This window comes from Drosophila pseudoobscura, chromosome 3 (assembly GCF_009870125.1).
Source record: "Drosophila pseudoobscura strain MV-25-SWS-2005 chromosome 3, UCI_Dpse_MV25, whole genome shotgun sequence".
Taxonomy (NCBI): Eukaryota; Metazoa; Arthropoda; class Insecta; order Diptera; family Drosophilidae; genus Drosophila; species Drosophila pseudoobscura.
The window spans coordinates 8,877,409-8,892,571 of NC_046680.1; the positions used below are offsets into that span (position 1 = coordinate 8,877,409).

The window sequence follows — 15,163 nt, forward strand, 5'->3', positions numbered from 1 at the left end:
ATCTGACAAATATGCGAAAATCTATATAAGGCCCCTATCCTATATCCACAGATGCGGAAGTTTTAGATAGACGGGCTCCATAGGATCAGCAGCTGGCTGCCGACAGAAGCAAAGCCTTTTAATATTTCTGTATTAAAGCTTTTAAAGTTAGATCTCTTGCAACAAAACGAGATTTCTATGAACTCGTACCCACTCACCCTTAAAAGTGTATTTATTAAATTAAATATGATTTTATTAAGTAGACGGCGGTGCAACCCCCCAGCTGTTATAATAAACATTTTGGCCCATTATAAAATCATAATACCTTCGCCGTTCGGCATAATACAAGTCTGTAATAGTGTTTATCACTTTTTCGTCATTGTATAAGGTATCTGGCGGGGCCTCCAATATATTCCCTTTTACGTACCACTTCAGGGCTGCAAAGTGATTCTTTACCCGGGATCGCAGACCGGCACCACTGAAGATGGGCTTTCGAAACAGATCGTACATATTTTTCTGGCCATATTTGCGGTGGATGCGGTCCACCGTAATGTCAACCTGATCGCTGGTGCAATAATACATATACCATAGCTTACGCCGGGGAGACCGTACATCGGTTAGGCTCATCACACCGAAGAATTCCACTGCAGCAGGATTACATATATTTTCAGTCCAGATATATTTTTTATGGAAAAGTCTTCCAATGTACTGCTCCAGTCTCCTTTCAAGGTCTGGATACGAAGCTGTGGATCAAATATTTATTATATGTTAGTTTTAAGTAATTAATACCCGATTGGGTATAAAACTTACCATTGGGAGTGTTTATTTCCTCTTTTTCCGCTTCAGTGACGTTCATCATGTTGAGGTCTTTGTATATTGTCTTCTATTGTATTTCCCCTGGCCGGACTGGCCTTAATTTTTTTTCCATTTTATTATGAAAAGCTAATAATTTCGCCACTAGAGCTTGCAGCAAGCAGAGAGCTTTAACTGAAAAGCTTAAAGTGCCGAAAAGGTTCAAAAGATGTTTGACTATGTCCACTTATTTTAACAATCATTTGTGGAGCTACATATCATATGTAATTCTATTCTTGCGCTCAACGATGCACTTATGAGTAATTCTTCTTAATCAAAAACGTTTTAGATTAACTTAGAATACCTTTATCTTTTTAATCAATACACTTAAGCGCTGTTCTATCCAATCAATTTCATAGAGTTCCTGTTCCCAGTAAGGTGGTACAGGTCAAGCGTCCGTCGAAACGGCAAAACGAATTCCGGTCTTAGGCCATACAATCTCCGCCAACGTTAAATGCAAGAGTTTGATGCGCTTGGCAGTGAACTGGTGTTTTTCTTTAATTCAGCTTGGGATATCACATCGAAAAGGATGGGCTTCATTAATTGTAGATCAGATCGTTGCCGGTCAGTAGCGCCTTTGGCAGTAGCTGGATCTTTGTTTGGTCTGTCTGGGGGTTAAATTTACACGGGAGTACACGCCAAAGGAAATCTCCTTCAGTGTGAAGATCACCTCCAGATTAATATGACATCCTCCATTTCCGTACTTCTTGAGGAAACTGGAGAGCGATCGAGCTGGTTGGGAGGGGTGTCTGGCAGGGGTATGCTCGTGGTCCCACTGCTCACTCGACCCTTGGAGATGTTCACTTGGATAATGGGGGTCATTGTCCAACACACATAATCTTTATATATGGATCTATGGAGACGCCGCGCCACCAGCAGCTGTACATGGTATTTATTAGATAGATATATGCCATGAATCTATCTGATTCCAGAAATATATTTTTATGACCATAACATACATTATTAATAATACAATCACTTACATATCTAAAATCACAGAGTTTTACTACACAAGACCGAACCTAATGGCTGCACCTCCAGTACCACTGATTTTTCACCATTACATAGTTATAAAGTCTTTGCTGCTCAATGTTGTATAGATCCGTTATGGTTTTACAGACGCGCTCGTCGTTAAAATGACTCTTTGGTGGCGCCTCAAGTAAATTTCCTTTGGTAAACCACTTTAATTCCGAAAAGTGCTTCTTGACACTGGCGCGCAAGCCAGCTCCACTGAATACCGGCTTCCGGAATAGGTCATACATATTCTTTTTGCCATATTTCTGGTGAATCTGATCCACAGTCTGGTCTATATCAGACTGCTTACAATAATAAATGTACCACAGCTTTCGTTCCGGCGCGCGTAAATCGGTTAGGCTCAAAACGCCGAAAAATTCGACCACATATATATTACATTTTGGTGGATCTTCCTTGTGTTTCATACGCAAAAAATACCTCAAATGTTTATCAAATTCTTCGTTGGCTGGAGAGAGATTAGTCATCAATATTAGCTGACAGTCTTGAGGCAAAGAGTTTGTGTTACCTGAATCTGTGTCTTTTATTTTAGCTGCCATGTTTGTCCTTAGGCTTTACTGGTAGAAGTGATCCTAGCAGAGGATTTGATTCTGCTTAAGTAACAAACTTTTCTCCCTCACTATCAATTTCAATAGGCACGCAATCAAGTTTTGCTTTTGTTTACTGTTTTCAATTTCACAATAAAGCTACTTCGAAAAGCTTTCTGCTTTGATACTAAATGCAACCCTGAGTATCGATAAGAATACAACAGCTACTACTAAATCTTACAAATATACGAAAATCTATATAAGGCCCTTAATCGCAAACTATATCAACAGATGCGGAAGTTTTAGATAGTCGGGCTCCATAGGATCGCGCCTAAAAGCGTATTTATTAAATTAAATATTTAATTTATTAAGTACACAGCTTTTTAACCCGATAGCGGTTAAAATCCAAATTTTGGTACATTATAAAATCATAATACCATCGTCTTTCGACAAAATACAAGTCTGTAATAGTGTTTATCACTTTTTCGTCATTGTATAAGGTATCTGGCGGGGCCTCCAATATATTCCCTTTTACGTACCACTTCAGGGCTGCAAAGTGATTCTTTACCCGGGATCGCAGACCGGCACCACTGAAGATGGGCTTTCGAAACAGATCGTACATATTTTTCTGGCCATATTTGCGGTGGATGCGGTCCACCGTGATGTCAACCTGATCGCTGGTGCTATAATACATGTACCAGAGCTTACGCCGGGGAGTGCGTACATCGGTTAGGCTCATCACACCGAAGAATTCCACTGCAGCAAAATCACATACATTTTGAGTCTCAATATTTCTCCTTGCGAATAGTATTCCCATGTACTTGTCCAGTCTATTTTCCAGGTCTGGATATGAAGCTGTGGGGCAAATATTCATTATAGGTTCAATTTAAGTAATTAATAACAGATTGCGTATAAAAGTTACCATTGGGAGTGTTTATTTCCTCTTTTTCCGCTTCCGTGACGTTCATCATGTTGAGGTCTTTGTATAATGTCTTCTATTGTATTTCCCCTGGCCAGCCGGGGCTTTATATTTCGTTTTGTTTCCATTTCTAATGAAAAGCTTATAAATTTCGACATGAGAGCTTTTATTGAAAAGCTTAAAGTGCCGTTTAGATTAAAAAAAAAGTTTGATTACATCCATTTATTTTAACAATAATTTGTATCTTCATTTGTAGAACTACATAATTCTCTTGCGCTCAACGATGCATTTGAGTAGTTCATCTTAATCAAAAACATTTTAAAGTAACTTAGAATACTTTTCCTTTTCACTTTTTTAATCAATTATACACTCAAGCCCTGCCCTATCCAATCAATTCCACAGTGTCGTCCAGCTCACCCTTGATCTCCGCTTCCATTGGCACAACATTGTTGGAATCGGGCAGTATGCTCTCCTCTGCCTGGGGGGACATCTGGTTAATGATAAACACATTCGGACTGCGCGTTTGATTCAATCCAGCGGATCGCCCGCTCGATGTTGCGGCAGCAGACTTTGACGTTGACCCCCGCACAGGCACAGGGACAGGCACAGCCACCGCCTTGGGCTGAGGAGTCTCCGATAATGCAGCAATCGTTTGGGCTACACCTGGCCTTGCAGGGAGTGTTTTCTGTTCTGGCGGTGGGTGAATGGAAATGATCTTCCCTGAACCCTGAACTCTATTTCCAGGGCTGCCTTTTGCTCCTGCTTTCATAGGAATTCCAGCCGTAGTTTTCGTTTTCTACGAAGAAAATAAACATCAAATAATAATTTTATTGAACGTACCACATACTCGATTAAGCTACCTTGTTCTGTTTTAGCTGCACACTCGATCTGGCCGACTTGCTTCCACCCTGGGCTGCCGTGGAGGCGGAGGGTCCCAGTGGAGTGCTGCTGGCCATGGGCGTTGGTCGATTGACAAACGAAGCGTTCGGTGTCGGGCACTGATATCCAATGATGTTCTTCTCCGAATCGTACACCGGAATGCCGGCTGGCAGAGAACTGCGCTTTGGTGCTGGCTTCTTCGTTGCTGGTGCGGGTGCGGAAGGGGTTACAGTTGCAGATGCAGATGCAGTGCTGACTTTACTCTTGGCCACCGCCGGGATGCCGACAAGACTGGCGACTGTGGGCGCACTCTGAGTAGCAGCTGTTGTTCCCACAGGGTTGAGGCAAAGCGAGGGCAGGGGCGTCTGGATGTTGGTAGCTCGGTTCAGGTAATAGACGTAGTTCTCAAGGAGCTTGGTGCCCACATCAACATCGATGGGCATTAGGGTGCTGGTCATCACAATCTCCTCAATGGTGCGCTGTCGCTCGACCTTGGTCAGTGTTGTTGCACGTCTGCTCAGGCTCTGGAGCACCAGGTCGAATATCTGAACTCGCGTCTGCAGCTCCACACGTTGTTTGTCCTTGGGGCAGATTGGCGGCAGCTGGATCAGAGCAGGTGGCATACTGGCCACCATCGACGAGCTGGCAGCAGCGGGTAGGGCAGCCCCAGGCGGCAGGACCTTTTTGGTTAGTGTCGTTCCACGTGGCAATTGCTTGGTCAAGGATTGAACGGTGTCTTCAGCATGAGAAACTGGAAGTGCAGGAGTTGTGGTGGGTGCAGGTGGAGTGGTCGGTGCAGGTGGAGCGGTGGGCGCAGGTGGTGCGGTGGGTGGCGGAGGGTTAGAAATGGGAATTAAGGCGGGAAGAGTCCGAGGAGCCGGACCAAGGTTGGACGACGGCACTGCCACTGGAATCGACGGCTCACTGGAGTCCATGCTCATGCGCACCGTCTGCCCCACCAACTTCCCTCCAGTCTTATCCAGCTGCGCTAGCTTCGCACGCACCTTGTGGGGCAGATCCTTATCCGCCTTGGAGATGATCCTCGTCGTGATAACCATGAACTGCGGCAGCTCCAGCACAGGCACCTGCGCCGTGGCATGCAAACGCGTCGGGTCAATGGCTCGCATCGGTCCATCCAGATTGGGGCAGCAAAAGTCCAGCCCCACGTCGCCATACGATCGCTGATAGCGGTGCGGATACAGGAAGGAGAAAATCTTGGTATGGCCAGGCTTCTGGCTGGATTCGGCCGAGCTTGCCGATGGCAGCGAGCTGACCAGTCTGCCAGCCGACGGCGGAGGCGCACTTATGCGAATTGTCTGAAAACTCGATGTGGTGGTTGGAAGTGGAACCACCTCCTGAGGTGGCGTCGCCTCTTGAGGAGCTTCCGGAGCCGTGGGTATGGTTATGGGTGGGGCTATAGGTGTGGGTATGTGTATGGGTACCGGTAAGGCTCCCAATGTATCTTCTTCCATTGGCACTTCGGGCGGCACTTCGTCTATTTCCGTTTTTATTTCCATAACGGGTATGGGAATCGGAAGTTTCATCGCCAGAACACCATGGGTTTTTTTCTGTGCTGGTTGTGCCAATACCGACACCGATACCGAATCTGATTTGTCAACTGGAGCGACTGGTGCTCGTGCTGTCTGCGGCGCTGTTTTTGGAGCTGGAGATGGTGCTGGGGCTGGAGCTGGCTCTGGCACTTGAACCCTTGCTGGCTCTGCTGCTGGTCCTTCAATTTGTGGCTTTGGACCCGGCTCTTCTGGTGGTTCTGATCGTGGTTGCTGTAGTGCGACTGCTGGCTGTTTTCGTACGTTCGCTTCCATCCACTTTTTGATCACTCCCCGGTTGATTTTAACCAGACATTTTCGCAGCTTGGGTTTTGTAATGGGCTGTGATTTGGAAGAAACTGCAACTGCAACTGGGGCTGTAACCGAATACGGAAGCGGCGAAGAGGTGGAGCTGCTGGCAGCGGTTATCATCACTGGGAAGGCAAGGGACGGAGCTGGACGTGCTTCTGGCTCCTGCTCTTGCTCTCCTCTTGATTTTTTTTGATTGGCGACTTCTGTTTCTGCCTCTGCTTCTTCGGTAGCTTTTCGTTTTTTGGCCGACCGTCTGCGTCGCGAACCAAACCGCAGTCGCGCCGGACGTTTAACCTTCTTAGGCGGAGCTAGTGGCTCGACTGGCGGTGTGGGGGCTGCTTCCAGTTCAGGCTTTTTCGGAGCAGTCCGCCGCACCATAGGAGTTGGCGTTGTAGCCATAGGAATTGGCGTTGAAGCCAGGGATCGATTGTTACTGGCGGCGCGCGTCATGTGTGAGGATATTGAGACAGCCATTGGACGGGATGTCGGTAAGGAATTGCCTTTTTCCAGTCGGGTTATTCGACCGGCGCGTTCGTGAGAGGATTCCCTTGAGGCGCGACTAGTTTCCACCTTTGATTTTCGGATCGCAATGCTCTTTTGAAACACATCCAGATCGGACCATTGCTCTTCGGATTGTGTCAATCGAGACGCGGCATCGGTTACTGGTCGAACTGTTGACAGCATTGCGGGTTTAGCCATCTCATCAGCTATAGCTTGCTTTCTGGCAGCATCTTTCGACTTCCGAAGCTCGGGGTTGCTTAGCAGTTGCGGATGCGGCAAGGATTTCGTGGTTGGCTCCGTGGAAGTATATGATTTTTTCGATTGTTGTGCGGACATCTCCAGCCGGCGATCCTCCTTCCCAGCTTGCTCCGTGCTCTTAGTCTTGTCTGGCGTATTTATTTTCACGATCTTCTTAGTCTCCAGCTCCTTCTTGGTCTCCACTTGCCTCCTTGCTGAAACGATGTTCTTCTCGGCATCCAGCAGCGCCTTCGTAACTTGAGCTGCTGTTGCGGGTGCGCTGGTGGGCCCCGTTTTCCCCACTGCAACAGCCGCACATTCATCTTCTTTGCTCGGCATCACTGAAACGGAGATGATGTTCACCTTCCTCAGTGCTGCTGCAGGTGTTTCTCCTTTGGGAGATTCTGCTGTTTTCTTGCTCGGCATTTCGCTTGCTGGCACAACACCCTTCCTAGTCAGCAAAGTGGAGCTGGGGATATTCCGTTCGGGATCCTCGTCACTTTCTGCCGCTGTGTTAGATCTCGGCAAGAACTTCTTGCCTGCACTATCCCTTTGTGTAGTCTTGCGGGTATCCACAAACGAGTTGAGCACACTCTGCACCAGAGGCTTCTTGGACGGCGCCGGCGGACTCTCTGCAGCTGCATCCGGGGTTTTCTTGGGTACTGTCGATATGATGATGTGCTTGGTCATATCGCCGCCCTTGGTACTCTTTGCATTCGATTTACGTGCGGCTCCCGAGGACTTTGCGTCCTCCTTTCGTAGGTCGGTTGTGGTTGAAACAATTGTGTCCTTGCCTATAAGGGATATGAATTTAGCCTTGGGATTGGCAGAGGCAGGTGCAGATGCTGTGGCTTCGTCCTCTGGCTTTAGACGCTTCTGGGGTGGCCGCTCTTCCGCCTCCAGCTGATTGCGGCGACGCACTGTCATTCGGAGAGGTTGAAAATGAGATCAGATTAAAGGTGAAGGTATGAAGAAAAGGAGACGACTACCAACTCACCTAGTTTTTTCTGGCCCTGTTTGTCCTTTCCTGTTTTCTCCAGCTCTCGCTGCTGCTGTTGCTTCCGACGGGCCGATTCTAAATGGAAAGAGACGATCAGAGGGGAAGAGAATAAAATGTAATATTAGACATTTTTTTTTAACAGTGCGAATATTTGGGAAGCTATTAACCATCTGGCTGTGGGGTCTCCACTTCCCGTTTACGCAAGGCGCGCACGGGTGGCATGTTTGATTTGCTCGATTCCGGGGCGACGGTGGCACCTGTTGTTTCTGTTATGACTTGGCTGTTGGCATTGGACTCCTCAACGCCCGCCTCAGAGGCGTCGGCTGTGGGATTAACCGATCCCCCATTGTTTTCGTCGATCTTTAGAATGCTTTGGCTATTATCCTCCTCCTTGTCCGGTTCCACAGAGGCAGCCTTCAAAGGTGTAGGTTGCTCTGCCGTTTCCTCGCTTATCGGAGATTCCTCCTTAGCGGTGTCCCCTACAGATACAGCTATGGACCGAGCTGCTGAAGTAGTCTCTTCCGTGTGGGCTTCGTCATTAGATTCTTCCGTCACCTTAGCTTCAGCAGAAGTCTCTCCTTCTACACGTGCTTTCTCCTGATGTGCTCCTTCATACTTATCCCTTAGCTGGTCCGCACATGCAGTGCCATCTTCTGTATCCACAATTGGCTGTTCAGGCGAAGCTGGCTTTAAAAGTTCACCAGCTTCTGGCTTGTCTTGAGCCTCTGGTTCAGCCTTTGCCTTGTCCTCTTCTCTCTTTGCAGAGCTTGACGCCTCTGTCGGGCCGTAAAGCCTATCCCTGAAACTCTTGACAGAAGTTCCTTTGACAACAGAAGATTTGGAGCTGGGTGTTCTGCGCATTAGGACGCGAAGCTGGCGACAAGGCGCTGTGCATGGTGTGATTGGAACACTTGGCTTAGGTGTGGTGTCTTCCGATGCATTCTGTTCGGATGACACATCCGGTGTGATCTTGGTATTTTTTTGCTGCTTGGGACTGTCCGCCCTCTTTTTACTGGAACATCTCTTATCCTCTGTTTTTGGCTGTTTTTCTGGCTGCGGTTCCTTGCTTTTCTCTGAACTAGGATTACTTTCAGAAGTTTGCTTACTCTCCATAACGCTGACCGCTTCAGTTGCTGCTCGACATAGATCCGAATGTTCTATGGATTTTGGTGGAAGAGTTGGTGTTGTCGATGGCGGACCTTCCAATTCGGTTGCTTCCGACGATTTAGTGGATTTCGGCTTTTGCATTCTTGGCTTTTTTGAATCAGTCATTTCAGGAGCCGACCTTGGCTCCTTAGATGTGGTTCGCTGCAGCTCTTCACCTTTTGTTTCGGTCTTTCCTGGCTCTGTCGTGTCTGGCGCGTCTTTCGGCTCAATTTTGACACTTTCTTTGTGTTGCTTGTTCCTTGATTTGTCTTGTTTCAATATTTGAGCCTGACTGGAATCGAGTTTTGGTTCTACTGTGGCTTCCGATGTTTCCGGTTGTGAAGATTCGCGATTCGTTGCAGATTCTTCATTGTTGAGTTCAAGTCTGGTTTTCCTGCTAATTGGCAATGATTTACTAGAAATTGAACGTTCTGGCTTCTCCTGCACTGGTTCCGTTTCTTTGATCGCAGTATAAGTCCCATCTGCAGATTGAGCCGCTGGGTCTGGCTCTGGCTCTGTTATTGCGGCAGAGGAAGGATCCACTTTCAGTTGAATGCTTCTCAACTTTTCCTCCTTCGATGGATCATATTTTTCAGCATTCAGTGTTTCGATGGAATCGACTTTGGGATCAACTACCTGCTGCACTGATTCTGGTTCTGCTTCTGGTTTAATGTTGCAGGACTCAACAGAAGTCGTGTGAATGGCCTTTCTGCTCTTTATTTTCTCCTTTATTGATAATCTCCCTTGAACTGTTGTCGGTGTGGAAGTGGATGGATCTTCTGGGTTTTTATCTCGTACCAGTTCAGTATTTTTAATCGTTTTTTCCGATTCTGTGCCATCAGTAGAGGGTTCCACAGTAGTTTTGATTGTTTTTTTGCCCTTTACCTTTTCATTTCTTGACGATTTTTGTGCCGTTGCAAGCGCTACAGGCTCTGGCTGTTCGGTAGAAGCTTTATCTATCGTTTCAACTTTTTCCGGTCCTGTCATTTCCACTGGCTTCGGTTCTGTAGAAGACGCTGGTTTATTACCTGGTTCCGCAAGGTCCTCCTCCGCTGGGGACTTGTTTTTTTGTTTGTTTTGTCTGCTTGTGGATGTAGTTGCCCCCTGTGAAACATTAATTTCGGCTCTATCTTGCTGAGCATTCGCTGAATCCTGTGATATACCCGGTTTGGATTTATCTATGTCTAAATCACGTGGAAAAGATTTTCTTTTCTTCTTGGGTCTTCCTCTTTTTCTTTTTTCTCGCGGCTCCGCCTGTTTCGGCTCGACTGTATCATGAGCTGGATCCACTTGCATATTTTCAGGATCTATTTTTGCTTCCTTATCACGTTCGGCTGGCTTATTAACGTCTTCCTTGGGTGGTTCCAGCTTTGATTCAACAGGATCTGTGTTGGGTGTCTCTTTGAAATCCGTTGGGGTACTGTCGCTCTTCTCCTTGACTTCTTCACACCTGGCAACTCGTTCCGCCAGAGATTGCACAACTGGCGCCTCAACTCTAGGATGGTCCGAAGAAATGTCTTTGCTTAGTGACGCGTGTGGGGTTTCCTTCGATTGTGCCCTTGTCTTTGATGAATCTGCTTTAGGGGAGTCCCTTCTGTCAAATCGTTTAACCGTGTCTATGGTCGCTTTGGAAACTAGACTCGATTTGGCTGAGCTGTGTGCTCCTCCTCTTGTTCCTCCAGTTGAACATCCAGCTGGTACGACTTTTAACCCACTCCTGGTTCCCTCAGCCAGATCCCCAGCCTCAGCTGGTGGTGGTGCTGGTGATTCATTCTCAGTTTCAGTCTCAACCATGTCGGTGGCGGTCTTATCCTGGCCCTCATCTTCTGGTTTGTCTTTTACTGTTCTTTTCCCCTTCTTTTCCTTCTTTTGTGTGCTCCGGGACTTTCTCTGGATGGCATATTTCTCACCGTGATCCTTCTCAGTCCCACTGGACCTGGCCTGCTCCCTTCCAAATCTGTAATTGTCAATGGTCTCATCGGCCGACTGCGGCTCTTGCGATGATTTGCTTCCCGCTAGCGATCTGCCCAGTCTCGAGCTGCTCCTTATTGATGGCTCGTTCAAGACTGTATTTCTTTCGCCTTTCGGTGCGCGCTTGACTGGTGTGGACTTTTTGGGCTGGCTGGAAATGGTTATAGCCGAACGATTAGCCATTTGGGAAGCTAAAGGAGGCAAACCAACGTCCGATTCATAGTTCTTGGGCATAACAACGGGTGATGAAGGATTGCGATTGATTTCTTTCTTTGCTGTGTTTTCTGAGGAGCTGGTGGGAATTTTGTCACCAATTTCGCTGCTAATTGACTCGGCTAATGGTTCTTTACCTGACGACTCCTGCAATGCTGGCAATGCTTCTACTACAGTCTTATCTGCAGGACATTTGGCAGAAACAAGAGCTATTTCTTCGGTAGCCTCTGGTGGGCTTAAAGCATCTGCTATTGTCTGCTGCTCAAGCTCCTTAATAATTTCAATCACAGGAATTTCGCCAGGAAGCGCCAGAGCCGTATCGCTTATTATAATGCCTTCGCATTCGGCGGCTAGAATCTCCTCGGCCAATTTAATATCTTCAGCTAGCTGGGAATCAGTCTGCTCTGTCAATACAAGTTCCTCCCTGATTTGGACTTTTCGAATGCTGTTGACCGCTTCGGGGAGAACAGTTTCAAGTTGTTCCATCGCTTCGGAGGGTTCTGTGAGCAATTGATCCACAGCTTTGGGTAGTTCCAATTTGAAATCATCCTCTTGGACAGAGAGATCAGCCGTCAATTGATCGACAGATGCCGGTAGAACCGTTGCAACACCAACATCCTTTTCGGACGATTCTAAATCTGCATGGACTTCTGGCTTTTCGATTGGGTCTGTTACGGTATGCTCCGCCATTGACTCTTGCGTTTCGACAGCCAATTGAATTGTCTTTGACTCAATGGCTAATTCAACTTTAGAGACCATTCGCTCGTCCACGTTACTGTTTCCGTCCAGACTCTGCCACACAATGTCTCCACTCGGTTCGGTTAGTGTTTCACCTTCAGCTCCGATGATTGGTTGCACGGGACTTTGAGGCATGGAGGACTCGCCATGAGCCGTATTGAACGATTCAGTGGACGTATCCGATCTAGTGGGCTTTTCCACTTGGAGATTCGCTTCTTGGTCTTTTGTTTTGAGATCTAATAATGGTTCTGATATTTGATGAGATTGTGATAATGATGTTGTGATAATTTCGTCCTGTGAGTAAGCTGTAATTTCTGTAACATCTTTGGCTCTATCTAGTTCTGTGTTTAGTTCCCGCGGACTTCCCGCTTCTGGCTTTTTGATCTGTTCCGCCTTATCCGTATCCTTTTCTTCCACTTTTTCCACCTGTGCGCCACTGGTTCCTGGAACTGCATCCTCAGTTGCATCCTTCTCTGTTGTCTCTGTTGGGGCCTTAGCATTTACGGCCAACAGAGCGGTTTCCGCTTCTGTCGGTGGCCTTATCTTGCGGGGTCTGCCGCGTTTCCTCTTCACTGGGACTTCTTGCCCCTCGCCCACAGTTTCACTTGGCTTGACCACTTTTTCCTCCGTCGTGGCTGCCCGGTTTTTCTTATTCTTTCGACTCCGGCCGCGTCCCCTCTTTGAAAATGCTGAATCACTCTTGGCCCTCCTCAGCGTGGTCTTCGATGAGCCACAGTTGTCGAGCTGTTCATTGGAATAGGTTAACTTGCGCACATGGCTATTGCCCAAGACTGGAGTCGATCTGCCCGGATCTGCCGAGAACTTAGATCGAGATCTGCTGCGTGGCTTTGAAGCGGAACGCCTTTCAAATTCGAACGAGCGCTCCACATCAATTTCATTGATTTGCTCGGCCAAGTCGAGGGTCATGCGCTCAAGGGATTCGAGAGTGATGCTTTCATCCACTTCGTAGGGATTACTATTACTGCTAATGATCGACACTGGATTTCCCGCTAAAGAGCTGCAGCCGGCTTCCACTGGTGGCACCTGCTCCGGCTCTGCTTTCTCTGCCTTCTGCTTCTGCTCCACTGTGGGACTAGCTGCGAAACAGAAGCAGAAAAAGTTATAAATGTAAGAGATATGCTTGGTGGGGGGTGGGGGGATATGTACAGTAGGGTAAACTGGCAGACTGGACACCCCAATGGACGCATGGACACACTTACCCGCTGGTTGCTCTTTAGAATGCATAACCTGTTCGGAGGAAGGTAATTTCTTTTCACTGGAACGCGATTTTTTAGCACTACTCTGTTTTTTATAGATCGGCGGCGACTCGGCACAACTTAGATTACTCAAATACTTTTGCAGGAGTTCACTATCACCGCTCATTTTCCGTTGCTGCTGCAGCTCCTGGCCTTCGCCCTCGTCATCGGAAACAACAGGCGTCACAGTTTCTACGCGGTTTTTGTGTTTTTATACATTATAAATATTATCAGAGGGTTGGCAGTATCAACTAGTCAATAACGTTGACTTACCCGCCACCGAAGTGGTCCTGCTGGTATCCGTCGATAAGTCAATGACCGGTTCCTCATCATCCGTGTCTGGATCGTCGAAGAAATCCGATTCGAACTCGTACGAAGAATCGCTGTCCGAGTCTCCATAGAGTTCCCCCAAGTCTGCAGCGATTAGATAGTTCATAGTTAAATTAGTTGGTTTCATCTTTTTACCCAAATGGATAGCTGGATCTTACTCAAGGGATCTGTCTTGGGCTCGTTCTTTGGTAGCCTAAGGTCTGGTTTATGTAAAGTTACAGTCTTGCTATTTTTAGACACAGAATGGCTGCTGCTGGCATTGCTAGAGCCTTTGGCCGCATTCTTTGATTGAAGCCCATGAACTCCGATTTTGCCCGAGGAACGGTGCTCTGGAAGGGACTTGTTGGACTTCCCAAACCCACTGCTGTTGCTTTGACTGCCACTGCCTCTGTGCAATCCCTCCGTCTCGGATTTCCTCCCTGCGCCACGAGATGTACTTGGCTTTGGTACAGTTGACCTTTGTGTTGGACGCATAAGGGCTTGGCCTGAGAAAGAAATGAACCCTATTTTTACTATGGATCTAAAATCAATTCGTTTGGGGTTGACTTACCCAATTCGTCTACAGAATCAAAGGACGAGAAACGCTCCCGCCTTTTGTTTGATTTTGGCTTGCTAAGTTTCCTATTAAACAGAGCGTCGAAGGCGTCGTTGGAACCGTCATCGCTGGAGGAGGGGAGTCGAGGAAGACGGTGCCTCTCCCTTGATTTTGAACTGCCCTCGTTGAGCTGTTCGTCGTCAATAAATTTCCCATGGAATAGCTTCTGAAATATATCTGCATCAATCGAGGACGAGTTGCTCGAGTCTGACGAAATTCGGCGCCGCCGGGGAGGTACTGGCGTGCGCCCATCGCCAGTTTTAATTCCTAAAAGTACGGAATAGTTCGACATTTGCCACAAAAGGAATATTGCAAAAAGTATTCGGAAAGACTGGGGACGCACCTGGCAACACCAGATCTTTATACTCATCAAGATATTCTACATCCTCCATGTTACAGTTTTCGTATGGTACGCGTCCCTGCCTCGCGGTTGTGCTATGAGGTTAACCAATTTATTGCATTACTTCAAAAAATTATGCGAACAACTTAGTTGGGGTTGATTGATAACATTATTTACTGTAAAATCGGCACGCGCAGTAAATTATTTTTTACGCAAAAAAAAAGCCAAGCCGACATAGGCAGTGTGTCCGCGGAATTATCGATAAAATATACCGTCCGACCCTCAGAAATATACCGAAACATACCGCCTCATTTTCAAAATATACTGACGAATTCAAGTTATGTTTTACATATTCCTCGTTTTGATATTCCGACGAATATTACTAGCTACTAGCTAGATAGAATACTCATACTATTTTCTAATTGACTGGTTTATTTTAAACACTTGCTTTTTTTGGATTTCTATATAACTTTTCAATGTTTACCATTATATTGTTGTAAGGGCTGTACCAGGGGTGCAATCGTATTCGATGTATATTGTACATTGTTGGCGAAACGAATATAATAAAATATCACAAATCCTCCACAGCAAAGCAATGTGATGCATTTTTTGTATATATTCTTAATGCATGATTTGTATCTGAAATCCCGAAAATAGTGTGTATTTAACAAAATAAAATTAATGATATAAACGAGAACTATCGATGGGTACTGTTATTTCGGTGCGAAGGGTGTTAGGACAACGGGATACAGTTTCGCACAGTTTTGGTATGGAGATTTGTCATTCGCA

General features: G+C 46.8%; 2 protein-coding genes across 6 annotated transcripts; both read right to left on the minus strand.

The window, feature by feature from the left end:
* Positions 1-210: 210 nt before the first annotated feature.
* LOC4803970 (SH3 domain-containing protein C23A1.17-like) lies at positions 211-14,673 on the minus strand. Of its 4 annotated transcripts, XM_001360570.4 has the most exons (10): positions 14,378-14,673; positions 13,990-14,301; positions 13,598-13,924; positions 13,383-13,523; positions 13,074-13,301; positions 7,953-12,950; positions 7,783-7,860; positions 4,170-7,705; positions 3,313-4,105; positions 2,711-3,245 (listed from the first exon to the last, which is right to left on the minus strand). In XM_001360570.4, the coding sequence occupies exons 1-9, from the start codon at positions 14,424-14,426 to the stop codon at positions 3,692-3,694; spliced, it is 10,083 nt and encodes a 3,360-aa protein (XP_001360607.3). In that variant the 5' UTR covers positions 14,427-14,673; the 3' UTR covers positions 2,711-3,245; positions 3,313-3,691. The 4 variants fall into 4 exon arrangements, with proteins under 4 accessions (XP_033234180.1, XP_015039519.1, XP_001360607.3 ...); XM_033378288.1 differs by lacking the exons at positions 2,711-3,245; positions 7,953-12,950; positions 13,074-13,301 and having other exon boundaries at positions 3,508-4,105; positions 14,378-14,672; XM_033378289.1 differs by lacking the exons at positions 2,711-3,245; positions 4,170-7,705; positions 7,783-7,860; ... (4 more) ...; positions 13,990-14,301; positions 14,378-14,673 and adding an exon at positions 211-722 and having other exon boundaries at positions 3,313-3,683.
* LOC4803969 (uncharacterized) lies at positions 1,034-2,578 on the minus strand. 2 transcript variants are annotated; one of them, XM_001360569.4, is made up of 3 exons: positions 2,372-2,578; positions 1,815-2,311; positions 1,034-1,753 (listed from the first exon to the last, which is right to left on the minus strand). In XM_001360569.4, the coding sequence occupies exons 1-2, from the start codon at positions 2,400-2,402 to the stop codon at positions 1,854-1,856; spliced, it is 489 nt and encodes a 162-aa protein (XP_001360606.4). In that variant the 5' UTR covers positions 2,403-2,578; the 3' UTR covers positions 1,034-1,753; positions 1,815-1,853. The 2 variants fall into 2 exon arrangements, with proteins under 2 accessions (XP_001360606.4, XP_033234184.1); XM_033378293.1 differs by having other exon boundaries at positions 1,740-2,311; positions 2,372-2,554.
* Positions 14,674-15,163: the final 490 nt, after the last annotated feature.

Bases quoted from the DNA above. Each gene is read 5' to 3' on its own strand.
- LOC4803970 (XM_001360570.4), bottom strand. From the start codon at position 14,426: ATGGAGGATGTAGAATATCTTGATGAGTATAAAGATCTGGTGTTGCCA. The intron at 14,302-14,377 runs GTGCGTCCCCAG...CCGTACTTTTAG, and splicing joins TAAAGATCTGGTGTTGCCAG to GAATTAAAACTGGCGATGGG. The intron at 13,524-13,597 runs GTAAGATCCAGC...TAATCGCTGCAG, and splicing joins GCCCAAGACAGATCCCTTGA to ACTTGGGGGAACTCTATGGA.
- LOC4803969 (XM_001360569.4), bottom strand. From the start codon at position 2,402: ATGGCAGCTAAAATAAAAGACACAGATTCAG. The intron at 2,312-2,371 runs GTAACACAAACT...ATCTCTCTCCAG, and splicing joins AATAAAAGACACAGATTCAG to CCAACGAAGAATTTGATAAA.